Here is a 26,690-nt window from a genome sequence, read left to right as displayed (position 1 = left end):
CTGCGTGTAGGATCTGTGCATTGAGTAATGCAAGCATGGAAGCCGAAGCAGTCCGGGCCGAAATCTCTTGCAAACGATCATAGAGTAAAGGTAAAGGTATGGTGTTCACAGCTCTCCCCTATTAATTAACCAATGATCTCTATCTTTTTCCTGCTAAAAAGACAACCATGACACAGGCAACTATCACAGTAAACATGCAAATGCTGATTAGTGTGAAAGGCTGAAAAATAACTAACTAAATGGAAAGGTGGGGAAATTGGAAAAAAAAAACAACAAACTCATACCTTTATTTTGCAAGATGAAAGATGAAATGATGCGGTCCCACTCCTCATTCTTTGTATCTAACAATACTAAGACCAGGTCAAATCTGCTCAGCAGGGGACTGCCAAGAGCTATGTTGACGGAGACAGACTCGTTAGGGTCATAATGACCTTTGGGGTTTGTTGCTGCCAGTATTGTTGTCCTTGTATTAAGCTTGCATACCAAGCTAGAGAAAAATATGAACATTACAGCTGAATTGAGCTGGATCGAGGAAATGACTCCAAAGTGTTAACAACAATTATCATGGTTTTATGTTATAAAGAGTACATCTTACATTTAAAGAGCATACGAGCTAAATTATATGCATTTTATTAATAGATATTATATATCAAGCATTTCTCAGTCAGAGAATAGCAACTAGACAGAAAGACAGTACTCGGGACACCAAAAGTAGCTAGGTAATATTCCCACAAGTAATCTTTATATTCAGGTACATCCTTAGCTGAATAAAACTAATCTTGCTTTTCAGAAACAAATGCTACTTTGCTGATTCATACAGTATAAATAGATTTTTTTCACGATGAAAAGTAACATTTTAGCTTAATTCAAAATTTCAGAAAGTAAAATGAAATGTAACATACGGGTATGTTTTACTCCTGTGTAGAGTCATCTTGCAGATATTAGCCCAACCATCCAATGATGGCAGCCATATCATCTGTTTCTCAAGGAAATTGACATTTTTTCCTCTTAATTATGCTATCCTGGTGTGTGTTTTTAGATGTGGGGAGATTATTTTTATTCTAGTAGTCCAAACGCAATCGCTTCAGTTAAGGCAGCAGCAGTATTCTAACTTTGGTTTGTCACCAAGCTATTTCTAGTCAGCTCCAGAGTTAACTGCTGCCTCGTGTCCGAAATTGTTCTGTAACTGAGAGGAAGAAGATGTGATGGGAGGAAGAGCAGGGTGGAAGGTGACAAGGAGGAATGTGGAAAGGATGATGCCTTTTGGGTAGCAGAGACTTTGGTAATACCAGTCAGGATATGATTTGGGCCTGGACGAGAGCTGCATGTGGCTGAGAGAGTGACATTAGAGCTCAGAGATCAAACTGGCAGGGGAAAAAAAAAATAAGAGATTTGAGTACGTTCTAGTATAGAAAAAAAATGAGGACGTGAAAGTAAGCAGGAATTTATGGTCACGTCACACCCAACATATAAGACTGGGTAGCCTAGAAATTATTTGGTCTTATTTTGTTACTGTCCGGTATTACTGGAATTTGGAGAAACAAAGTCCTGCTTTCTGAGTTCCTTGTGAAATTCCTCATTTCACATACAATTATTATGGTGGCTCTCACCATGTGACAAAAAAAAAAAAAAAGAACACAAAGAGGAGGTTCAGGTTGGAAATGAGGAGACTTTTCTTTTTGGAAAGAGTGGTCAGGCATTGGAACGGGTTGCCCAGGGCGGTGGTGGAGTCATCGTCCCTGCGGGTGTTCAAGGAAAGGTTGGACGTTGTGCTTAGGGACATGGTTTAGTGGGTGACATTGGTGGTACGGGGGTGGTTGGACCAGATGATCTTGGAGAGCTTTTCCAACCTTAATGATTCTACGATTCTTAGGAAAGTACCCTTGCCTAAGGGCAGTGGCAGACTGAAAACCCAGCAGTGAGCATGGCTTCATTCTGGTTGCTTGCAACCTCAGGTCCATTGCACTGCCCTTTGAAACGCTGGCTCACCTAGTCTACAAATACCATTGAGAACAAAACTATGCAGTACAACAAAGAAAACAGCTATTTTTAGTCAGCATGACAAACCTCCCACCAACCTGTAAGTGCAAGAGAAGCATGTTATTTTGTCACACGCCTTAACATGCCACTTACCCTGCCTTTGCTACGCTGATGGTTTGTTGCTCCATTGCTTCATGGATACTGGTTCTGTCATGCTCTTTGATACTGTTGAACTCATCAATGCAACACAGGCCGCTATCTGCAAGCACCAGCGCACCAGCTTCCAAGTTCCACTCCCCACAGTCCTTCACAGCAGTCACTGTCAAACCTGAAGAATCAATTGCTCCGGTCAGTCTTTCCCTTGAACTGCAGGAGTGCGCCGGAGTGAAAGAACGGGACTCGGCACACTGGCTCGTGCCACAGGCAGAAGGCAAAACAGCAGGTTAGCTCCACCACATACCTCTACCATGCATCTCGCTTCACACCTACTGGTAAGAAATCCCACTAGTGTTAGGCAAGCGAGCCTGGGTCTGCGGAGCAGATTCTGTTAAGCCTTCCAAATTTAGTAATTACTTCTTTTAGGGCATCGATAAATGAACAAAAGTGATTAGGGAACAAAAACCAAATCTGCTAAATCAAATTGAAAAGTGGGCAAATGTGGAGACTGCTAAATTACAGAATAGACATGTCCTTCCCCATCAGCCGTCAAAATAAACAAACATTCGGGAGCCGCAAAACAAAGCTGGTGAAAAAAAGTATTTCAAAATATCCTTTTTTTTCTTTTTGAGATTTCACACTAAGCTAAAATGAGATTAAAAAAGTAAAAAAATGAAATTTAAAAAAAAAAAAAAAAGTTCCCAGCAGGCATTAGCAAATCTCCATGTGACACAGCAGCAGGAGCACGGCAGGTCAGGAACATCTCGCAGCTGTGAGAACGGCCACTTTTTATCAAGGCCGTGCAGCTCTTCTCAATCTTTCTGTTCCCTCTTCCCCAGCCTTTTCTCTATCTTTAGCCCTTCTTTTTCACTCCACAGTGCTCGGCTCAAAATATCCTAGCAGTTGACAAGCTGCGACCAGCCTAAAATTTCCCGGAATGCTACAGCAGAACTTGCCCAGGGAAGGATCCCACCACCCAAAACCTCCCCTGGCCCGGGCAGCCCAGAGGCAAGCGCTGCTGCTTTCTCATCTCCATGCAGATCACCACAGCCGGTGTTTGCTCCCAAACAGTCAGCCAAGAGTTACTGGAAATGTGTTTCCTGATAACACGCATTTTAGCTTGGTGTGGGGGATCTCTTCCACTGTCCAGCATAGCCTTGTGTTGTGTAGAGAATGTTATAAAAATGTACAGTGAGCAACAGACCAGGCAAGGGTGATGACATTTCCCTTCAAATACACCTGTTTGTGAACACAAAGGTGTCAGCTCCTTTCCAAACCTGGGGTTGGCCTGGGGAGTTGCTGGAGGCCAAGGTCTCTGTGCCTCAGCACCGCTCTCGCTCTGCCCGCGAGGCTCTGCGCTCCCAGGCAGGCAGATGTCTCCTTCAGCCCCTCCTGCTGCGCCTATTCCACCACACTCAAGGGCTCCCCGCAGACATGCACAGAGTCTGATATTTTTATTTCCACACAGAATCTCCTCTTAGCGTGAGGAAAACACACCTACCACCCCCCCATCCCCCCAATATCCCCCCAGCTTGGGGCAGCGCCGGCTCCCCGCCCCGGAGGCAGCCCGGTGCCATGTCGCCTCTGCCATCCCCTGGGCACGCCGCCACAAGATGGCTCCTCCGCGGGCCTCCTGCGGCTCGGGGGCGAGCATCGCGGCCCGCCTCGCCCCTCCACACCGGGCTGGGCACGGGGGGGCTCCGCGGCAGCCCGGACACCTCGGCGGGGGCCAGCAGCAGGCGGCGGGGCAGCCCCCTCAGCCCGGGGGGCACCCGGAATGAACCCAGCCATGAAGCCACAGCGCCGCGCTGCTGGCGGGCGAGCCCCACGGCGGAGACCCGGGGACACAGCGCCTGGAAGGCTGGGGGACATCCGAGCCCAGCGCATGGGGTGAAGCCCTGGAGGGGAAAGCGGCCGGGGGCACGCCGCCACATGGCGGGTGCCGCTGAGCCGGGCGGGCGGGGGCTCGGCGGGGCCGGGCTCGGCTCCGCCCGGCTCGGCCGTGCCGGGGGCGGCCCCGCCCGGGCGCGGGGCGTTTGCGGCCGGTGGCCGGGCGGGGGCGCGGCGGGGCGGGGAGCGGCGGGGAGCGGAGCCCATCTTGGAGGAGGGAGCGGGGAAGGAGGGGAAGGAGGGCCCTGGGCCGGCGGGCGGCCAATCGGGGCGGGCGCTGGCGGCGAGCAGGGCAGAATGGGCTGCAGCGGGGAGCCCGCCGCGCAGGGCGCCCAGCGCCGCCGGTGTAAATAAAGGCGCGGAGCCGGGGGGCGGCCGGAAAAGTTTGCTCAAGTCGCGGCTCCGCAGCCTCGGGCAGGGGGGGGCGCCGGGCCGGCCGCGCGGCGGAGCCCCCGAGGCGCTGCTGGACTTGGCGGCGCGGCGCCGAGGCGCTCTGCCTATTGTTCGCGGGTTGTTTTTGTTGTGTGTTTTTTTTTTTTTATTTTTTTTTCTCCTGAAATATGGCCAAGGTTCAGGTGAACAATGTAGTGGTGCTGGACAACCCCTCTCCCTTCTACAACCCGTTCCAGTTCGAGATCACGTTCGAGTGCATCGAGGACCTGTCGGAAGGTGAGCGCGGCCCCCCCCCCCGGCCCGCCGGCCCAGGCTTCAACTTCGCCCAGGCCCCGCGCCCCCCACCGGGGCGGGGAGGGGGTGTGGGGGGGCTTCGCTTCGCAGCCGGCCGCGGCCGGGCCCGCTGGGGGAAGTTTCGGGCTGAGCCCGGCCCTGCGCGCCGCGCCGGGGCCGCCGAGGCCGGCTGCAAGTTGCGAGGAAGTTGTGAGGGGAGGGAGCCATGTTGCCAGCTTTGTGTGCCGGAGCGGGGAGTGGGGGGGGGGGGGAAGGCGGGCGGGCGGCGGGGGCCTGGCGCTGGGTGCGGGTTGGGGGGGGGCTCCCCGCGCTGCTGGGAGCGGCTCCGAAGTTGCCGCTGACCCCCGAGGGGGCGCCCCCGCTGGGGCCGGGCTGGCGGGGGCCCGGCAGCGCCGCCCGGCGGCAGGGCCCGGCCCCGGCCCCGCCGCCCCGAGAGGCCGCGCGGCGCCCCCCGGGCGGGAGTTTCGAACGGCGGCGGGCGCGGGGCGAGGCCCGGCCGCGGCTGCAGGGAGCGGGCGGCACGGGGGGGGCGGTGCTGCCGCCCTCCTGCCGGCAGCGGCTTCACGAAGCCACACCGCCAGGGCCCTCCGGTGCCGCGCGGTGCCCTTAGCAGGGCCCGGCCTTCGCGTTTAAATCTAGTTTAATCTTGTTTTTAAAAGCTGCTGCCGCTGCCTTAGCCTTCCCGTGCTGGTAGGCTGCTGTGCTGTTTCAGCCAGCCCTGTGTACCACCCGGCTTCAATTTCCTCAGTTTAGCCCCCCCAACCCCTTTAAGTTTAAGTCTTCAGTTCTTATACCTGTCCAAGGCACCAGGTATGACAAAAGCGGTCACTAACTGGCCCGGACAAGCAGCCTGCAGTGCCCACAGGAGCTAGCATAAGGTGCCTACAAGGTAAATAACACCTCTGATACAGCACCTGGCCGATCGTGCTGTGCTGTACAAGGAATAAAACCACTTCCTGGGCCCTGTTAATGTATGCTACTTAGAACCCCAAAACCTGCATGTTGAACATGGTAAGATCTCATTATTGAGGAAAAACAACTGCAATCCTAAAGCAGCCAAGTTTTGTTAACGCGTTAGTTCTTCCTCTGCTTAAGTTCTAGTCCTGCATCAAGAAACCATAATGTAGACCTTCAAGTTTTGCTAAGAATACTGAAAACATAAATGCATTTGTATACAGGATAGTGCTTTTGCATACACAATCAGGGCATTGCTCGTAAGGAGAAAAAAGAAATATATCCATTTTAAGGCACTGTTTTAAGCAACAGATTCCTTACAAAAAAAAACAAACAATAACTTCAGTTACAGTATTCCATAATGACAACCTTCTTTTCTTTTCCTCTTGTTTAAAAATAATAATCTCTATTCTCAGGTTAGTTTTATACAGGTGTGGTTACGCATATGTTTTTAAATCAAGAAATTAAAGTGAAAAGCTGGCCCAGGAAGAAGTAATGAATGCTAATTTGCAGCTTCATCTTTCAAGCACCTGTGGTGACCAGGGTGCATTAGAAAAAATACGTATCAGTTGTAAGAAATGTTTGATTTTGGCGGGTTGTTTTAAGAAGTGAAATGCTACATTTTGCACATGGGTTTGTGGTTGTTTGATTCTCCTACCTGGGATTCTATTCCAGGATAAAATTCAAACACCAATATCATCAGTGTAAATTAGATCAATTCATGCTATTATGATTTTATATACTTCTCAGGTTACACAGCTTGCACACGTGGAGGAATGGAGGCACAAAGTTAGTGTGGCTGGTGCTTACTCAATGGATTTCATTATTCAATTAACTGCTTTATGTGATTGGTGTAACAGCTGTGAAGTATATTTGTGGAAGGGGGGAACTTCTGAGGGGGAGCTGATTCAATACTCAAGGTGTGCCCTGCTGTATAGGGTTGTATAGGCATTGTCCCAACCTGTATGCCTCTGGGGACAGGCCAAGGACATTCTGAACGCTGCTCCCAACAAGTAAATGGGCCCTGTCCTCTGTATGAAATTTGTAAATAAACCTGGCTATGAAAATAGAGGGAATCCTGCAGTAGAGACTGAATAGAGGAAGACAGTGGGATGATCCAGATCATGAGGACTGGGGTGAGAATCAATAAATTTCCCAAGTGAAGGTTGGTCCCTGTCCCTTTATGCTAGTTGCCAAAGAAGCAATTTTAGGTTAAGTAAAACTCTGTGCAGTCAAGAGTGGAAGATGCTTAACTGTAATGATAAACAATTGTGTTTTTTTTTTTTTATTTTTGTTTTACTGCAGACTTGGAATGGAAAATAATTTATGTGGGTTCAGCTGAAAGTGAAGAGTATGACCAAGTGTTAGACTCCGTTTTAGTAGGACCCGTTCCTGCAGGCAGACACATGTTTGTATTTCAGGTAAGCTTCACGTAACTGTTCCTGAAAGAGTTGTTTGTGCTAATTTGATGTCTAATGATGACTGCATCATATAAAGAGGCACTTAAAAATAATGCTAAGCTAGAAGGAATTTCAGTCAGCTCTTCATGTATGATACAGCTTACTTCTCATTAGCTGTTTTTTGCCCCTGATATTTCCATGGTAATATTTTCACATGTGCTATCAATAATTAGAGTGATATAAGGCATGGCTCTGTAGCTAGTGATAATTTTGACAAGTCTAGTTCATAAATCTATTCTGGACCACTCCCTAACTGGGACTGTCAGTTACCTGGTGTATGCTAACATCACTGGGCTTAGCTCTACAGCAATTGGTGACGGTTTCAGACGGTCAGGGGCACTAGGTTAATGTAGACAACATCAACAGAAGAAGGTGAACAAATTCATTGTGAACCTGTGCCGGAGTAGTCAAGAATTCATTTCTGTTTGGCCAGATAAATGTTCAGCCATGATGTCTGGCTATGCATGTTAAGTCACAACGCAGTACAGCAATTTGTACAATAAGACAGAATTCCAGTTGTAGATAGCAGACATCCCGGACATGAGTGGTTAGATAAAGACTGTCCCACAATCTCTGGAGCGTGTGGCAATACGCTGCTGTTAAAGCCACAAGTTACTAAGAAGGAATACTTGAGGGAAGGAAAACAAGGAAAGAGGAGCACCAAGATGGCTTACTGTTCTACTCTGGTTAGATCAACCAGAGGGGAAAAACTAAACTTGTCTGAATTTTTATGGAAATTGTTTTTAATCAAAACACTGATTCAGCTCACTTTTTTCCCCCTGTTTATCAAATACTAGTGTCTCTCTTGTAAACTGAGAGCAAAATCCATCCACAGAAAAATCAGACTGAAAATGAGAACAGCTTTTTGTTTATGAACCTTGCCACTTTCCCAAACATTATAAATTCACTCAACTAATTAATGGCAAATACATACTGAAGTATGAGCATCTTCTTCAAAAATAACTCAAACGAACACATTTTCTTACTTATCAGAGTTACTATAACTGCTTTAAAATGATAACAAAGTTTGTTAGGCATCCTAATTGTTACTGTAAGTCCCAATTATTTAGAAGGTTCAGAAAACATTTGGAACTTCTGAATAGAACTTTTTTTTCCCCTCACAGGACAGGCTAAAGACATAAGGTCAGGCTGGAGGTTATGTTTATTAACCACATGTGCAAATCAGCCTTGAAATATTTCACTCTGCTTTTGGAGCTGGGCTTAATTTTTCCCATGCTAGAAATGAAGCAGATAGATAACAAATGCATCATTTATTAACAGTACTTGCATTATTGAGCAATTTCATCCTGTAGCATTAATTGGTCAGAACCAGGTGATCCTCTATCACCCCCAGAATGGGCTACTTTGTAGTGGTAGATCGAGAGATACCAGCTGGCGTTTCCATCTCTAGTTTAAATGAGACACTATTCTCAATCTCAAAGATGCACTGCTGATAGTAATGGGAAGGAGCGGAAGGCAGGTGCCTCAAAAGGCATGTTTTGGTTGTGTGATACAGGAAGACCTTGAAAATAAAATTTACTGGACTTGCAGTTTCTGCAGGATAGACTCGTATCCATTATATCATAGTTAGGGATGACATTACAGCAAAAGTAGGAGTAGGTATGTACAGATTTGGCTTAGATTGAGTACTCCTACTGCCTTTTAATAAACTATCCTTTTTCTTATGGGTGTACTGTTGGTCTAAGTATATTAAACTTCAAAAGCCCTGGATTTCAAGTGAGGGTAGGACCTGGCTAATGTGTACGTAAGAGACTACCAAAAGCCAAAGTGCTCTAATAACCCTTTGCTGCCAGCTTGAGCTACTTTATTCATCAAACTGAAACTGCCTGGCAGGTGGAGGGAACTGGCAGGGGAATGCCAGGATGGGACAAAGTGTAGAACTGCAGGAGGTGTATACATGTAGTAGAAAAAAAAAAAGATACTGTGTTCACCAATGAGCACAGAGAAGAACTTCTTGTAGAGATGTATAAAACTTTGTTAGTATTATGCTGTAGATTTTTCTTAAGATGAAAATGGCTGAAACAGCAAGTAAAATGGAGTGTCACACAGATAAAATTCTGAGGAGAGGCTGTGCATCATGTTGGGAAGTCAGCCTTACATACAGGAAGATGGAAAAGTTATTGTGCTTATCAGACTTGCACAATATATAAGTAATGAAACACGATTTTTTTTCTCCATGCTCCAGAGGATTTGTAATAAATTCTCAGGAGCTTCTTTTTGAGAATATAGGCACACAAATAATTTACAGTCTTGAAGTGGGGATATGACCTTACACTAATTTAGCTACTCTGTACTAATAGTTATGTGTTATGTAGAAAAGCAAGGTAACTCAATGTATATCTTGAGTGATTTCATAAATTTCTTAAGTAATTTTGGCATACTAAGCTGGTGGCCTACCACAGTATATGTTTGCAACTCCTCACCACTTGGTCATATCAATGTCTTCTCTTCCCCCCTAACCTGTGCATGTTCACCAGTTCCTTGTGGAATCAGGAGGTTTTACATCTAGGGCAGGAAGTTAAAAATTTGAGAAAACATTTTCTTTGAAACCATGTTCAATGCCTTTGCTGCTCAACAGCAAAGTAGGATTAAAACAGGATTTCTGCAGGTTCACAGCTGTATCATAGCATATTACAGGACATGAAGTGACAGTGGAAGAAGCCTGGGAGAGCTAAAATCCCATATTAGGGTATGAGCTGTGTTTCACAGGGAGTTAAATGGAAGGATGTCCTTTTTGCAAAATATTACTCTGTAACTGCCTACTGGAATTTTAAGTAATCACATCGCCCTGGGCACTGTTCAAACAAGACTGCTGATTTGAAATAGCGATTTCATGTATTGGCAGTTCTTGTATTTTTGTGGAGCTTCTATATTTCTCCAGTTCCTTGGCCATATTTTCCATTGCCCTGTACAAGTTGCAAAGCTATTTGGTCACTTTCTCTTCCCTTCAGGGCTGGAGGAAGGAGTGTTCTACCTGATTGCCTGGTTGCTTTCCTCCCCCCAGTATATTTGTACCTGAGAGGTCTGATTCATTTAATTGTTCTGCAGAGTGCCTACAGCTTCTTATGAAAAGCTAGAGTGGTTTGAAGGCTCAGGATTGAAGTAGCAAAGAGCAGAAGTCAATGATGCATGACTACTAGCTCCTGAATTTTGTAGTGCTAGAGCATATACATACTGGAGAAAAACAGGGATAAGAGGGACAGCAAGAATCCCATTCACTCTCTGTCCTAAGGCAGGATTCAACACATCTGAACCACTCTAACATACGTTGCTAATAACTAATTTATGCTTGGAACAAAGGTGTTTGTTATCAGCTTCAGATTTTTCATGCAAAGTTGTAAATATGAGGCTGTTTCATTTATGCTTAGATTGCTGCTACTTTGAGTCTGAGAGCAGAATGAGGCACCATGTTCCATCAACAAATGTTTAGTTACAAAACATTAAGAGACTGATGTGAGCCACATCTGGTGAGGCAAATTCTATTGATTATTAATAATTGCAGTGCCACGGTGAGTAAGGATATAAGGGAGATCGTAAGAGTTGCCTATTAATTAGGACTGTGTACTGGCTGAAAATGTCATGTCTCTCAGTGATGATGCATTTAATTGCATGCAATTGAGGAAATACGGGCACATGGCAGCAGATGAGACAGAGCCGTTTATTCCTTTCCTAGACAGCTCAAACATCACCGTAGCCTGTCCCTCCTCTTCTTGCTGAAGTCTGAATTAGCCTGTATTTTTAAAGGTTTAGTCTTGTTAAAAACAGACAGATCAATTCAACCGAAGAGGTATGAAAAGTTTTGCTCGATTACTACGAGGGGCTGGAGAACAGCAGCACCATGGAACTGGAGAGGTGTTGGCACGCTTGTTCAGCTAATCATGTATTTAAAAGCAGTTTGGGATCAAAGCTGTCTGATCACCCAGGAGAAATGTCAGCACAACATTACTGTGTTCAAACTAATTCTGCCTGTAGAAGATGGTGCCCTAAATTCAGGGTTGATGTTTTTGTAAAAGCAGGTATATTTTCTGGTTAACATGGAGAAACCTTTCAAATTTGCATACAGTCACTACTCAGCTGCTAGGACAAGCTATTTCAGATTCTTCTGCCAGATAGGTATGTGGTATTGATTTTATTTTAATCGATCTTTCCCTTTCATGTCTAGGCTGATGCACCTAACCCAGGGCTTATTCCAGATGCAGATGCAGTAGGCGTAACAGTTGTGCTAATTACATGCACTTACCGAGGTCAAGAATTTATTAGAGTCGGCTACTATGTAAACAATGAATATACTGAAACAGAACTGAGAGAGAATCCACCAGTAAAGCCAGACTTTTCTAAGGTAAGGCACCTTCTATTCTAGACGTGTATCAAAGGTACGCTTATACAAAGGGATTTTTAAGAAAGACCTACAGTTCTGCAAAACAGAAAGTGAAGAACAACTTCTCTATGAAAGGAGAGAAGATGGGTAGCCTTGTTACAGCAGGCCAGATGACTGGATCCAATCAATGGACAACTTGATCAAGGAAATTTGTAGTTAAAGTTTAAAAACAGACATTTTTTTAATGGTTTAAAAAAAAAAAATAAAAGTGAATGAGGTGTAGAGTTAAAATTAGACGTGAAATAAAGTATTAGGTTCCAAATCCTCCTGAGGAGGAAGATCAATTAACAAAAACTAGTCAGTCAAAACCCTGAGAAACAGCGCATGCAGGCAGATTCCTGCACAAACTAATAAACTTCCATGTAGCATCCTGGTTTGCTTTCATGGAAGCTCTTATGGATTTGGGGTCCATTTCTGGGTTCTCTTTACGAGATGTTATGTGTACATGCTCATGTTCCAGAGTTTTGTGATGGTAAAAAAAAAAAAAAAATTGGTTGCTTCTCAAGTTTGCATGAGTTAGATAACCAGTTACATGAAGAACTGAGTGGAATAATGGTTGTACTGTAATGACTAGTACAGAGATAATCCCCATAGTCCCTGAAACCAATCTTAAAATGTAACTAAACTGAATTGATATCTAAATTGTTGTTGTTTTTTTTTTTTAAGCTGCTAATTTTTACTATGCCTAACTTAATTTTCAAGATTCAGATGCTTAGTACATTCTCAAAATTCAAAATCATGGTTAATTTTTGAGGACTCTTAGAATTATGATCTGTTCCTTTCTTTTTTTCTTATGCTGTTGAACTCATTCTTTTTTTTTTTTTTTTCACCTGAATGCCAGAATGTTAACTTTCTTTAAGCAGTTGAATTTAGAAACGCCTAGAACTACTTCTTGTTCTGTTTTGAACAGTTTAGAACTACTTGTTATTCTGTTTTTTCATAGAAGCAGTTTTTATATAAACAAGAACAGCTACAGTGATCATGTATTTGTACAAGTTCTTAATTTGACTAAGGTTATTAAGCATATTGAATTGCAATTGACAGGAAACAGACTTACTAGGCTCAAAAAAAATGATCTTGTTAGATTTTGTTAGCTTGTATAAGGGGTGGGAAAATATTTAATGGGGGCACACTTTCTCAAGGAATGAAATCAGCACTTCTGGTCACTTTCCTGTGACCAGTCTCAGCTTTAATAACAAGTGGCCATAATTTGCCATCCTTTGGAGTTAACTGTGCATTATTTTGAAATGGTGATAAATTCAGAAAAAATGAGCATCTTCTTTTTTGCTGCACACATAAGCAGATGGAACACTTCTTTCAAGAAAAATGAAGGCCAGCCTAAAGAACAAAATACATGACTAGTGTCTAGGCATGTCAACTGCCAAATCTAAGTAATGTTCTCAATTTAATATTTGAAGTAGACAAATTAAAATTCAGATAGTAAAATGAATCTAATGCATAGTCATTTAATATAAAGAAAGGTTTTAATCTTCATAAGGACAGACAGTTGAGGGAAATGGTAGAGTTGTTGCCAGCACCATGAAATTGATGCAGAATTTTATGAACTCCTGTAGGTTGCAAAATTGTTCTGGGGATAGTCATTTGCTTTATTAAGTGCTGGCTAAGGTAAAACCCTTGCACTTTACTTGCAAGGTTCTAGTATAGTCTTGAATGCATAGGACAGTTAACTGCTTTCTAGACAGGATGTTTTTATTTTGCTGAGTAGGATATTAGAGTAAATGAACTAGTGGTGTGTTTCTGTAAGCATATTTCTGATCCATATGTAATAGCTATAGATTCACAATCACATGAATTTTTAATATTATTTTAGACATACAAGGCTACAGGAGTAAAATGAAAGAAATCCATATGCACATGAAGTCCAGTTTGCTATGTACACCACATAATTTATCTTTTCTTCCCACCCAGCTTCAAAGGAATATTTTGGCATCTAATCCCCGAGTCACAAGATTCCACATAAATTGGGAGGACAACACTGAAAAACTGGAAGATGCAGAGAGCAGTAACCCAAATCTACAGTCCCTGCTTTCTACAGATGCGTTACCTTCAGCATCAAAGGGGTGGTCAACATCAGAAAATTCATTAAATGTTATGTTAGAATCTCATATGGACTGCATGTGACTAACCACCATCGTTTTGGTACTGTACATGTGTTAAACTGTAAAAACAACCAGAACTATTTCCCTCAAATTCCATAAGTACATAGTTGACGAGCAATGTGAAGAACTTGTTTTAAAACATCCTGTAGAAAGTTTATAAAGAAAAAACAGTATTTGAGCAAATTGTGGAATATAAATACAACTATTTTTAAGTAATTGCTTTTTTCTCTAATGTGTTATTCTGTTTGGTCTAACCCAAACCTGATTAAAGTATACGTATTCTTCCCCCTTCCCCCTTTACTTTGTTAGCACTGTTGAAAGCTAAAAAATGGAAAGTTAAAATATTCAGGCAAAATGAAGCAATAATGCTGTGTCCTCATCTCTGATATCCAGATTGCCAAATATAAAGTGCCCTTTAATAGCAGCTGAAGAACAAAGCTGTCATTAGATGAAGTGCAAAGAAAAAAGTGCTCTTAAAAAAAAAAGTCCTCTTTCTGTGAAAGCAGACAGCACGGTATAATTTTAGGTGCAAGTTTTTTCATTTCAAAGCACATACTTGTTACTTAAAGCATGCAGTTTGAAATTTACCATCTGCTATCTCAGATTTTAGGACTTTTTTTTCTTTTTTTAATCTCCTGCTGCTAGTCAGACTGGTTTGTTAAGGACAGTGTTTCATGTGAATTTAGGTGGGTATTTCAGCAAAGAACTTTTTTTTTTTTCAGTCAGCTGTGCACAACTGGGTGGAAAGATTAAAGCAATTATTAGAAAACTTGAGTGTCAAAAGGAATAGTATAAGTAACCCTCCGAACTGTACTTCTGCAATATTGTTATGTACAATGCTGGTTCATACATTAATTTTTCAAGTATGCTCTATTCTTGAAGTCTTTTCAACTAGTAAGGAGTTTTGATGTTTTCTTTCAGTTTTCTGAAATGTTTGGAATCTAAATCACTTGAGTTTTCTCTCTGCCCTCTAAGGCAACACTATGCACTGGTATAAATGAAGATTTGAACTCTGCTGTGGCAGGCGCTGCGTACTCAAGAATTCATGGCCTGCCCTGAAGGGCTTGCAGTGAGACACTCTCTATTACCTGAGGCATCTTTGAAGACAAAAAAAAAATGAGGCAGTAAATTGTAAAAACTTAAAGACACTGTTATGACATTAACAATTTTGGTATTCCTTCCAATCCTTGTCAGCCTTATGTTTACTGTGACTATGTATGCACTTAAGATTGTAATCTGTCGTGTCAGATTACAAGAATATTGTTCTGATAGTTACTCGTAACTGCCCAGACTGCACCCTTGTAGGTTCTGAGCCCTTTAAAAAAAAAAAAGTACACTTCATGATGACTTGACAGCATAGCTTTGAATAAAAATAGAATACTTTCTCTTCACTTCCAGCATCGTCAAATAGGGATGAAGATGTCCGAAGCAGTTAGTGTTTCTGTCTTTACACATCATTAGTGAAATTGTCTTCATATAATATTTTTAAATTGCGAAGGATGGACCTGATGTGAATGTACATGCATACATTTCTTTCTTATGTGGAAACTCAGCAGAACATATGGTAGCCAAATGCCTAAGTTGTACTGAAAGCCTGTGGAACCTTCAGTCTGAAGTGTGCTCTTGAAAGTCTCTCTCTAGTTGTTTAAACATATGATTAGCAATAATATTTTGATTACATTACCACCACAATTTAACAATCATCAAATGTTAACACCAATATTTGTATCAGTCTCCAAAACCAGCATTTGTTTCAACTTTAGGGTTGAAACCAAAAAGTAGCATGGCTGGCAAGGCAAGGGAAGGGATTCTCCCTCTCTGCTCTGGTTTCATGAGGCTCCCACCTGGAGTGCCGTGCTCAGATCTGGAGCCCCCTGAGCAAGAAGGACATGGACGTATTAGGACAAGTCTATAGAAGAGGGCCACAAAGATGATCAAAGATATGGAGCATGTCTCCTATAAAGACAGGCTGAGCAAGCTGGGGTTGTTCAGCCTGAAGAAGGCTCTGCAGAGAGAGACCTTGTAGAGGCCTTCTAGTGCCTGAAGGGGCCTACAGGAAAGCTGGGGAGGGACTCTTTGTCTCAGAGGATAGTGATAGGACAAGGGGCAGTGGCTTTAAAGAAGCTGTGGACACCCCATCCCTGGAGGTGTTCAAGGCCAGGCTGGATGGGGCTTTGGGCAACACTCTCTATACTATGAAATTATAGATTCTATGAAATTATGTGAACATTTTAAAAAGGTCTTTTTAAAAAAAAAATCATATCAAGGTCTCCAGTGGCTTTTTGAGATTGTCATGCCCTTTACTGTTCTATTTATAAAACTCTAAGTTATATCTTAAATGTAAACATAAGTAACTTAGTCATCTGCTGAAAGGCTGGAAAGCTACTGAAGTCTGACGAGCTAAAACTATCGTAATAGTATTTCAAATACTTGTACCTACTGATGATTCACGTGAAAGCAGGATCAAGTACAAGTTATAACTAGAATCCATCCACGAGTAGCACAAATACTTCTTAGAAACATGTGCTGGATAAGTGATGGAAGCAAACCCTATTTCTGCCATTGCAGAATCCACTGCAAAATACAGTCAGCAAAAGTACACCACCCAGCAAGCCAGCTAAGTCCAAGAAACAAGAAAGAGAAGATTTATTGTTCTGTTTAGCAGAAGAAAAGGCCAACTGTACAGGAGAACTCAGGGATGCAATAAACTTCCAGCTAGACCAGATGGCATGATGCTGAAACAGACTGCAGCACCACCTTACCTGATACACGCACTACGTCCGTAGCTGACCCGCCAGTTACTGGAAGGAGAATGCCCATACTGTCCTAGGTGGCAACTGCAAAAGAGCAGCTTTACCCACTATGAGAGGACCTCATGATCTTTGTGAAATGAATTGTCTTTCTGTGCTCTTTGAAGGACTGGATGCTTTGCAGGTCATCTACAAGCTTGTCCGGATCTTAGCAGTCCATATAAACTGTATTCTGACCGTCTTGTTTCCTGGCAAAAATCACAGCTCAGAGAGAAGGAATTTGAGAAAGTAAACTCCAGTGTTCCAAATGCTTCAAGTCTTATCATCAGGCAACATCACAGCGCAAAGTTAGCAGTATTAAGAGAGACAGTGGCTACAAAGCATCTTTATAAAGACTCATCTTTGACCGGGCAGCAGGGCTGTATAACTAACACAGACAGCTAGTGCTGACAGCACAGCAGTACAACATTGGTGCCAAAGGTGAGTTCCCCTTCCAACAAACCTCATCTTGCAGAGGCCATCAAGGTGCAAGGGCATGCTACAGGTTGTGTTAACAGCACTAGTGACGCTTCTCACTGTGTTTTTACCTCAGATGGACAGGTAGCCTCAATTCATGGAGTTGTAGAATCAGAATCATTCAGGTTGGAAAAGACCTCCAAGATCATCTAGCCCAACTTCTAACCTACTACTGAAGTCCACCACTAAACCATGCTACTAAGTTCCACATCTACACATTTGCTGAAGGCCTCCAGGGATGGTGACTCAACCACTTCCCTGGGCAGCCTGTTCCAATGCTGCACAACCCTTCCAGTAAAGCCATTTCTCCTAATATCCAACCTAAATTCTATTAGAAGACTGCCATAATGCTCATCAGGGGTTTTTCATGCCCTTTATTCATTCATGCCTCTTGGATCAGACCAAGCACCATTACTGATGAAAAACAAGGTTGTTTTTCTATGTCTAGCTTGGAAAAAAAAGTCTCTTTGCCTTACAGTCATTGTGATTTATTCATGAATCACCTCCAATCAGAATTACTATGACATACTGAGTCTGAAGGGGGTAAAAACACTCCAGCTCCATTGTACTAGAGACTGGTGAAATTTAACCTCTCCAGCGGCTCTACAAACACCACTGAAAACACCAACTCTTATTTCCAATCTTCAAGACTGCAGTACCTCAGAACATGGCTACAATAACCACAGTAACTTAGTTTACAGCCTGTCAAACAGTCTGTGCTCCCAAGATGCAAGTCACCGTGTCACAAATCTCACAATCCAGTATTTTTCTTTCTAGGGCTTCAACTGCTGATTTTCCAGAAGTCAGCTCTGACTGGAGGCTAGCCCAGTTGCACCTATACAAAGATTGCTTGCTGCCATCTGAAACTGGTGGTAGGGAAGAAAAAAGAAGGAAAAAGATATATACATGCTTGCACACTCCAGTCAAATCCTCATTTACAAGAGACAGAAAACGAGCAAAGTTACTACATCTTGACTTCTGTCTGGGCAACTGCAGGAGATCTTTCACTTGCTTAATGACCCTGCCTCTTAACCATAACAAATACAGTGGACTGCAAGCTCGCTGGGCCAGATTCTCTTGTTCTGTTGAGAGCCACAGAAGTTTGATCTGGAGCAGATGCATTACTATTGTTGCTAGCTGGAGGGCTCTGCTCAGGGCCAACAGGGAAGACAAAACATCTACCTACAAGGTTAATGCAACTACTTATAAGGGCAGGCTGTGTGTGGGGGGACAGCTCATGCCAGGCTTTGCCGTTTGTATTTATGTTTCTAGTTAAAGTTCTGCTTCTTACGAGCTGGTCTCATCGTGTGTGAGATTAGACAAGGGCTGCAGAAAACAGGTGGAGATATTTTTGCTTGATTTTTTAGTCTTAGCAAGAATGTATAAGAGAAAGGAACCAGCTGGAGTCACGAGGGAGGCTGTGTTAAAGTTAAAACCAAGGTTTGTACCTGGAATCTAGAACGTAAAGGCCCCTCGGAAGCAAAGGGTGAAGTGGAGGGAAGACACACTTCAACATTTCCAAATTTTGGTAGTGCTGTCTTGGAGACATAGTGGGGTGCTCATTGTCCATGGTGTAAGTGATGTGACTGGCCTCCAGCAGACAATTGGAGGGAGTCTTTGTGCTGCAGAAGGGCTATACAACAGCCATGTGGTAACAGCAACTTTAAGAACAGGCTGAAATGTCAGGAACTTTTAAGGAGTTCATGGGTTTTCCTCCAAAAGCCCCTTGGGCCACAGGCCGATAATGAGGCCTACCTTTCCACATGAAGGCTCCTCCAGCTTGTCCTGTCTCTCTAGAAAGGTGTGGCTTACCAACACTGCAGTACCTCAGTGCTTTGTGGTACTGCAAAGGGAATCCTGAAGACATGTAACAACAATCAGCTGAATGAAATGCCTGCCATTTCAATAGCAGGAGGAAAAAATTCTTAGGCCTGCCTGCCAATATATATTATGCCAGAGCTGCATAAGAACTGAAGCCTCCAGCCAACATGACAAAGATGTTCCCTCCTGCAGCATTTCCTGTCCATCCTAACTAGAGGTCTTCAGATACAGATGTGTGAACCAACTGAAATTTCTGAAGATAGATACCTACTTGGCTAAATAATCTGTTGCATGTAGTCAAGGTAAGTCTCAAGATAAGGCCATCTTGGAACAGTATTAGTAAGAGGAAATTAAGGGGATTTATGGATCTCCAAGAGATGAGACATGGCTACAGATGTGGCATAGCTCAAGGAGCTTTGATCACAACTTCAAAATTCATTCCTTCAATAAGTTTAGCAGACTTCTTAGAGAGTTAAGGCCTTCTCAACCTGAAGCCAAACTGCTTAGAAAACAGACAGTTAAGTCATATTATGAGGAAAGTATTTTTAAGGTACACTGACAGAAAATACCACAAGTTCATCTACAATTATGAATATTTACAAAGACAATGGAGAATCCTGTGGCAGAAGTAAAGATCTGAAAAGACTAGCCTAAAGGCTGCATCTCTATTAATAACCTCATCAGGGCCATGGTGTGGATCCAAGCACTGCCACGCTATTGCCCACAGTGCTAGGTTGTTTAGCGTGTTCCCTGGCACTGCCTTTACCTCTATCAATTAAGAATGACCTGGATCTGCTAAGGAATAGCCAGAAACAATTTGGGGATCTATAAATAGGGAAAAACATCCCTAGTTTCAGTGTCCTGCGTATCTCAGGATGCTGACGTACTCTACCATAACCAGAACTGGAGGGCTCACATCAGACATAGAAATGGTTTCTAGTAGATCAGAACAGAGGCAATGGTTAGCATCTGAAGCCTGTGCAGCAGAGAGGCTTACTAGCAAAAAGAAAAAATGGCTGTTTACCCTTGAGTTAGTTACCTTCAATGAGGAGAAAAATAATACAGTAGCGAAATGCTGTTGGCATTGATATGGGCAATGTTAAACTTGCTAAGTGCCAGCAAAAATGCAGTACTCCTAGGGCTCTGTAGAGGCTGTAAGAGGAGAGGCCAGAAGGCCGCATTTCTTACAGCTCAGGAAGTCATATTGTACAGAACTGGAGAGTAGGAGAAACAGCTGATTGTCTCCCAGATTTTTAGACAAGCTGTTCTGAGCACAGTTCACAAAATTCTTTACGGAGTCCATCTGGGGGGACACAACACTGAACACAACTTTGCACAAATCTCTACAGCCAAATACACACCAGAAAATGTCAGGATGACTCTGGCCTGGATACCTCCAGACCCACCAGCAGCAGGCACATGTTAGTTCCAGTCCCTGTGCAATTAAGCACACCACTCAAATGATGGCTGCACTTCTCAAGCTCCAGGGGAAAAGGAAATATTTTCTTATTAGTAATTATCTCACCCAAATATACACAAGCAGCACTACTGCTACGGGGACTGCAAAACAGTTGGTTGAACTCAGTAGTATAGTTGGAACCCAGAGAGGGATTTTGTTAAACTTCAGTAAGTCTCCTTCTGGAAAACTACATATCAATTTCTAAAAATTAAAGGTATGTGAATGCCTACCTGTCATTCTCAGGCAATAAGTGGGAAAGGCCTTTATAAAAAATGAACAGTGTGCAGACAGAACCTGCAGGACAGATGGTTCCCATCTTTTATTTAGAAATCAGAAAGCCCTATAGCGGTCAAAGAAATTTTTGCTATTGAGTTACTGAACTTGGTTTTGCCTTGTGGCTGACAACTTTAACAAAAGATCTGTAGACAGAACGAAGCCTGGTTCCTCATAAAAGTAAGAAATGTGCAGAGAACTCTCAAAAGAAAACATCTAGTATGTGGTTTGCAACAAAGGCAACCTCACAAAGCAAGTAAACTCAGCATGCTATCTAGAGACTGGAAGAAAAGTTCTGGTTTTACCCACAACAGAGAATGGATCCCTGTCCCCTGTAAAGGCTATCTGCAGCAAGCAGTCAGTCTAAGCCTGTCAGGGAAATAAAAAAGATGAAGATCCTCAAATACTGATTCACTTAAAGAAAAAAGGGATCATAATGTCATAATGGATCTAAAACCAGATGATTCCTAAGACAGAGCAAGAAAGAAAGGGAATTTAGGTTAAACAGGAACAACATTCATCATCTAACACTGCATCCTGGCACCAATAAATGCCCATGGTGAAAAATTGATACAGTAGACAGTTTTGGAAGCAGAATTCCAACTCCAGAGCTGACAAACTGCTAGTGTCCTAAAGGAGTACCAGATGGGCAAAGGGTGTAAGATGCATTAATACACAAGATGCAAACCAGAATTTGCAGGTAAGTTATTGACAAATTTCTCTGAGAGAAAAATCCAAACATAAGACAGCTTTTAGCACTTCTCCAAAGTATTACCAATTTACAGGTGCATTTTTTAGTATATGTGGACTGTAATCTTAGAGCCAGTAATTAAACTGCAATCCAGACTACTTTATATACAATGTAAGGAACTAGTCGAAACTGGAACTTATGGATTTAGTCTTTTTACTTTTAGGCAAAAATGTCAATTAGTAGTTTCCTCTCAGGAGAAAGAATAAATTGGTAATCTGAAGCATGCAGATGTGATGTAAAACAATTTCATAGTTCTTAAAACACATCACTTGGAGCTTCTGCATGAACAGCAAGTTGACAAATTCAGTGTTAGGTACAGCTCCAAACATATTCACAAATAAGACACTCCTTGTACAGAAGGGCAAAGAAAATAATTCAAGCTGCATCCAAACTCTTGGGCTAGAGATTAATGCTTTAGTCCAACAGTTCTAATTGTGGAAAGGTACTCTGAAGTTAAACTAGGGTTAATAAGATTTCTTGCTAGGGATTCAAGTTTCACTTCTGATGAGGGTCCTTAGAATCTCAAGGTGGAAATTCAGCACACTTTGCTGTAAGATTTCAGGAAGGTGAAAGAAATAGAGTGCTATTTTAAAATAAAAAGAATATTTAAGTGGAATGTAGATGATCTAAAGACCCAAAATGATCCTTTCGCAAGATGAAACTCAATCTCCACACATCATTAAGCTGATTGCTTGGCACATATACCGCAGTAAGTTTTTAAGCTGCAATACTGGTTTTCAGGGAAACATCTTTGAACACAGCTGTGACAATTGCATTGTAAACCAGATTACAGAGAAAATGAAGGTGAGGTGGGAAACATGGTGAAGAAGGCAATAGCAACGTTAGAGACCCAAAGCAGCTGACACAAGATTACTCCCAATAAAACTGGGCAAGATCACATTGAAACTCCTGGCAAAATTTCACTCCAAGTCACTGCCAGCTCCCTGGCAAATTTTTAATTATCCCCCCTGTTCTCAGTTCTTAACACCCAACAAAAGGTAGGGATAAGGGTATGCTGAGCCAAACCGTTCTCTCTGGTTTTTCTCCAGATCTATCTGTGAACAGTTTGAGTGGAAAATCAGAGGCATGAAAAGTTCACTGCACACAAGAGTGAGTATGTTCAGTGTTACATTCCACTACCACTGAAGTAGCTGTTGCATTTCCATAGCCAGAGGACCCAGTACACACATGTACACGTAGCTGTAGAACTGGTGAAGATGTATTCTCTGTTTTTCCCCATGTATAAACAATGCTGTTTTCCAGACATAAAATGAACAGCTACACAATCTGAGAAACATCCATGCTGCACATGCTAACTGCGACCCTTTGGTTTTTGCCCTTAATTATTTCACGATTTTGAATGTACTACCAACATAGTCATTTGCGCAAATGAAGTCATTTGCAGAAGTGATCTGAGCTTGCATATTGTTTCCAGAAGAGTGTGTAAAGATCCCCAGCGGTCTGAGCCAGCTGGGACATATTTAAAAGTGTTTTTTTGGTGGTGGTTTTTTTTGTTTTTTTTTTTTTGGAAGGTGGGGACAGGGAGGGAGGAAAGCTTTCACTCTGAAACCATCTTTATGAGGCAGAAATAATTTCTCAACACAGGGTTGCCGTTCCAGGAAATAAGCAGAAATCAAACTGGCACCCAGCCGGAATACGTAAAAGAACAGAAGAGGGGAGAATGTATGTTCAGGAGAAACCAAACGATTCTAGCCCATCACACAGTGTGAGCTCTGGAAAGATGTCAGATTTGTCATAGCAGGGAAGAACGCTAAAAATACAGGTCCAGATCATCCTCTGACAGCAAATCAGTGAGAGGCACCTCTGGATGGGGCTTGTAAGGTTCCCTCTTAGAAGCTCATCACACTGCTCCACTGATACAGAAGAAGGGGCAGCACTGCCCTTCTGCAGACTCATGTCAAGCCTCCGCATGTCTCCATGTCAGTTTTTGCTTAAACTGTGCTCATACAACCTGAAATCCAGTTCTTGTTCACCTATGTAAAAGGCCTCTATGCCCTTTTTCTACTGGAGTCTGTTATAAAGAGTTCTAACCAAAGAAGCACATACCTGCACTGGTAGATCCAATTCCTGCAGTGAGCACAGACCGGGGTGTAATCTTTACTGCATACTTGAGAAACTGAGATTTCCCTGTACCTGGGTCTCCAACCAACAAAAGATGCGATTCACCTTGGAGGAAAACATTGATATAGGAATACATGGTACATATGCAGAGAAAGGTGTGCACAACATGCTCTGAATTCAAAAATACTTTCAATTTTTCACCTCACATTTAGCTCTACACATACATCATAAGGTGTAATTCCATATAACACTGTACTATTTACTGGGTGTGATGAATTATTGCTTATTAAAGCATATGGTCATACTGCTGCACCCAAATCAAATATTTATAATGAATTAAATTAAAAACATTAGAAAACTTTCCATACCGTGAATTCTTACATTTGAGAATACTCATTTCTCAGATTCAGCTCACTCTTGACCGTGGGGGCTTAGTTATGATTCCGCTATTCAGTTATTTAAATTACTGCAAAATGCTCTAATAAAATCATCAGTTTGTTTTTCTTAACTGTTATATATATTGTTATACCGCCAACAGTTACACAATTCAGAAATTTCAAAACAATGTAATTACACAGGTAAATAATTTGGATACTCAGTGAGACCGTCAGCTAGAAAACATGAGTACAACTTCTATTGAAATACAAAGTCTATAGCCTCATTTAGGTGCTGAAGCATGAAGAAGATCCTGTATTTGTATATCCACACGTATTACTTTAGAATTATTATGACCTACATAGATTATGACCTGTGTACCACCTGGCACATGGCATATTTGCCATCTAATAACAACAGAAGGAGAATCAGCAGGCGGATAACTTACAATAACAGATCTAAGTGAGAAGCGCTGACAATCACAGATGGAAAAGTCTGGCATTAGGAAGTAAATTGAATCCTTCAAATTTTCCTTTCAATGTACTATCATGATCCTTATTAAGGAAACATTAATATTCCATCCTTTGATGCCAAATACTGCTGGGAATATTCTACCAGAAATCATTTTAAAATGTCACTTATACAATAAAAAGTGAGTTTATGTTTGATCTATAACAATTGCTGTTAATATTCCACCTAATGGAATCCTGAACACACATTTTTTATGGATTTTATTTGGGAAAAGCTAAAATAAAAAGAGGAAGTCTAGACACCCACTTTATTTGTCTGAGATTCTAGAAGAATACTCAGCATTAATCAAAAATTACTTTCAGTCACGAAAATGAGATTATTATGCTTCTGAAACCTTACTGGCTTGATTTTGTGGGGTAGGGTGAAGACAGGAATGGGAATAACTGTTAGACAAGGGTCAGATACTATCAGAAACAATACTAACCTCTGATTCGGGTTCCAGTAGCATCGATCCTCTGCACACCACCAGCAAGCACCATGGCTACAGCCAACTTCACCAGGTACAATCCAAACACTTGAGGGCATAAGCTAGCCAAAATTTCATTCCTCCCTAGAAGAGGAGCAAAAAAGTGGCACTCAGCACTGCCCTAAGAGTAAAACTTGCTTTCCCATGGACTTTCTTTTCCTCATTGTCTTGACTCTAGTTCTCCTTTGACCCTTCTATGTGTTTCCCCTTCTCCTCCTCCCTTCCATAGCCTCTTTCCAGCAAAAGAGTACTTCTATCTGCTATGATAATTTTGTTGGCTTGGAAGGTGTGTGACAGAATTAATTCTGTCCTTTGAAAGCCTGATACTAACAGCACTGGGATCACAGGTTTAATGCCATACATTACTTCCATTGCTAGGGCATAGAACAAAGCAACCAGTTTTGTGTTCTTAACATAATATTTTAAATTTGCCTGGAAATACACAGTACTGGCAAAATATGTAGGCACCTAATAGATGAATTGAGGCATGTGTGTCTCTTTTGAGGTCTTTTGAGGGAATTAACACATCTGTGTCCAAAAATTAAAATTTCAAAAATCTGGTCAACCACAGCATAACTTGAGATTTAACTCCACAGTTGCCTCTGTTGGACTTAAGGTTCATTTGCCTTGTCAAAGCTGAGCAGCTCAGCACTTCTGCTTCCTCCTAGATACTATGCAGAAAAAGTAAGGTCACCTAAGTTCTCTCGGAGGCCTGCCATGGTAGACCTTCTCAGAACGTACCTAGTACACAGGATCAGGAACTGACTGACAAGAAGTGCAGTAGTAACTACCATCATCTCTTGAAAAACAGTAAACGTGCACATACATCCTGTTGTGAAATGGCCTACTCCTTATTCTCATTAGTTAGGCTTGATCTCTGCCTTCCCCAGAGAGGACTCTACTTCAGAGAAACAGCCTGGAAGGAACATCTTGGGTGCTCAGGGTACTTCTAATTTCCATCCCAATTTGCTTGTAGCCACTTCACGTCCATTTATTTTGAATGGGTAACACTGCATACAACCACATTGCTCCCTGCAGGCTTCCAAAAACTGTCCCGAGAATGAAAGATTAACTGGGGCCTTTAAAGTGGATACTGAATTCCTTTCTGGATGTTCTCAGAACAGGGTGATAAGAAACGTTCTCTTTCCAAACAGCAGGAGGCTAGCAATTACACTGCTTTCCAGGAAATACAGTTCTGAAGAATCTTCGTCATTGATAAGATCTCTCATTCCTTATGTGAGCTCTCTGATTTTGAAGCTAATACGGTCAACATTGCTACCTGCTTTTCCTCCCATTTGCCTTTTAAGAAGAAAGACTAAGAGCTTTCCAGGGTTTTAAAAAACAGAGTGCTATTCTGAGACAGTTCAATGACATTGATCCTAACAAGTCCTTTGAGATTCCTTGTGGTTCAGGTGGTGGCACTTGATTCTGGAGAGGGACAGAGCTCCAGACACATCTCCTGGTAATTGTTAGGTGGCTGACTGAAGACCGTGGTGAGTTTAAGATCAAGCATGCTAAACACTGGCTGTTGGAAGACCCCAAGACCTGGGAGACTCTCTCCATATATGATATGAGGTTGCAACACCTAAATCACAGAGCTAGGCATATAAGAGTTATAACAAAGGCAGTACATACTGAGCTCTGTGGCAGATTCAGAGCTTAAGTCGGGATGCAGAGACAATGAGACAGATCTTTGGCCCCAGAGTCAACAGCTATGTTGGCTAAAGGCATATCTGGTCTGCACTGTTTCTTCTAAGGGGTATACTTTTCTTTCTTGATTATAAAGCATGTTACTTTTTTTTCCCCTTATATTACTTCTCATTTCTTCTTAATATATATTCCAGAAAACATTTCTCAAAAGAAGGAAAATCAATGCAAGATATTTGATACTATTTTTTCATTATGCTAAAGTATTTTAAATTCTTCTACTGGAAAAAAAATGTATTTTTTGAGGAGTTGGTAGTGGGAATATATGGGGAAATAAGTATGTGTTCAGTCACTGTACATTCACTCCTGATTA

At 42.4% G+C, this 26,690-nt stretch overlaps 2 protein-coding genes across 8 annotated transcripts in view; one reads left to right on the top strand and one right to left on the bottom strand.

Moving 5' to 3' along the window:
• The window catches only part of MCM9 (minichromosome maintenance 9 homologous recombination repair factor), a 45,794-nt gene that overhangs the window by 11,173 nt on the left and 7,931 nt on the right, over nucleotides 1–26,690 (bottom strand). For 2 of the 7 annotated variants that reach the window (XM_038176792.2, XM_072036077.1), the window contains exons 6-9: nucleotides 24,629–24,754; nucleotides 23,284–23,403; nucleotides 2,134–2,308; nucleotides 285–487 (exon numbers count right to left, since the gene is read on the bottom strand). In XM_038176792.2, coding sequence (XP_038032720.2) covers nucleotides 285–487; nucleotides 2,134–2,308; nucleotides 23,284–23,403; nucleotides 24,629–24,754 — 624 coding nt within the window. The other 5 variants (XM_038176794.2, XM_072036078.1, XM_072036079.1 and 2 more) reach the window with 5 other exon arrangements.
• ASF1A (anti-silencing function 1A histone chaperone) lies at nucleotides 4,235–13,931 on the top strand. The gene is made up of 4 exons (XM_027454639.3): nucleotides 4,235–4,695; nucleotides 6,973–7,088; nucleotides 11,311–11,487; nucleotides 13,456–13,931. Exons 1-4 carry the CDS (start codon nucleotides 4,587–4,589, stop codon nucleotides 13,666–13,668), a joined length of 615 nt encoding a protein of 204 aa, XP_027310440.1. The 5' UTR covers nucleotides 4,235–4,586; the 3' UTR covers nucleotides 13,669–13,931.

Source organism: Anas platyrhynchos, chromosome 3 (genome assembly GCF_047663525.1).
Source record: "Anas platyrhynchos isolate ZD024472 breed Pekin duck chromosome 3, IASCAAS_PekinDuck_T2T, whole genome shotgun sequence".
NCBI lineage: Eukaryota > Metazoa > Chordata > Aves > Anseriformes > Anatidae > Anas > Anas platyrhynchos.
The sequence above is the reverse complement of the archived record's forward strand: the minus strand, read 5'-3'. Positions and strand labels throughout refer to the sequence as shown.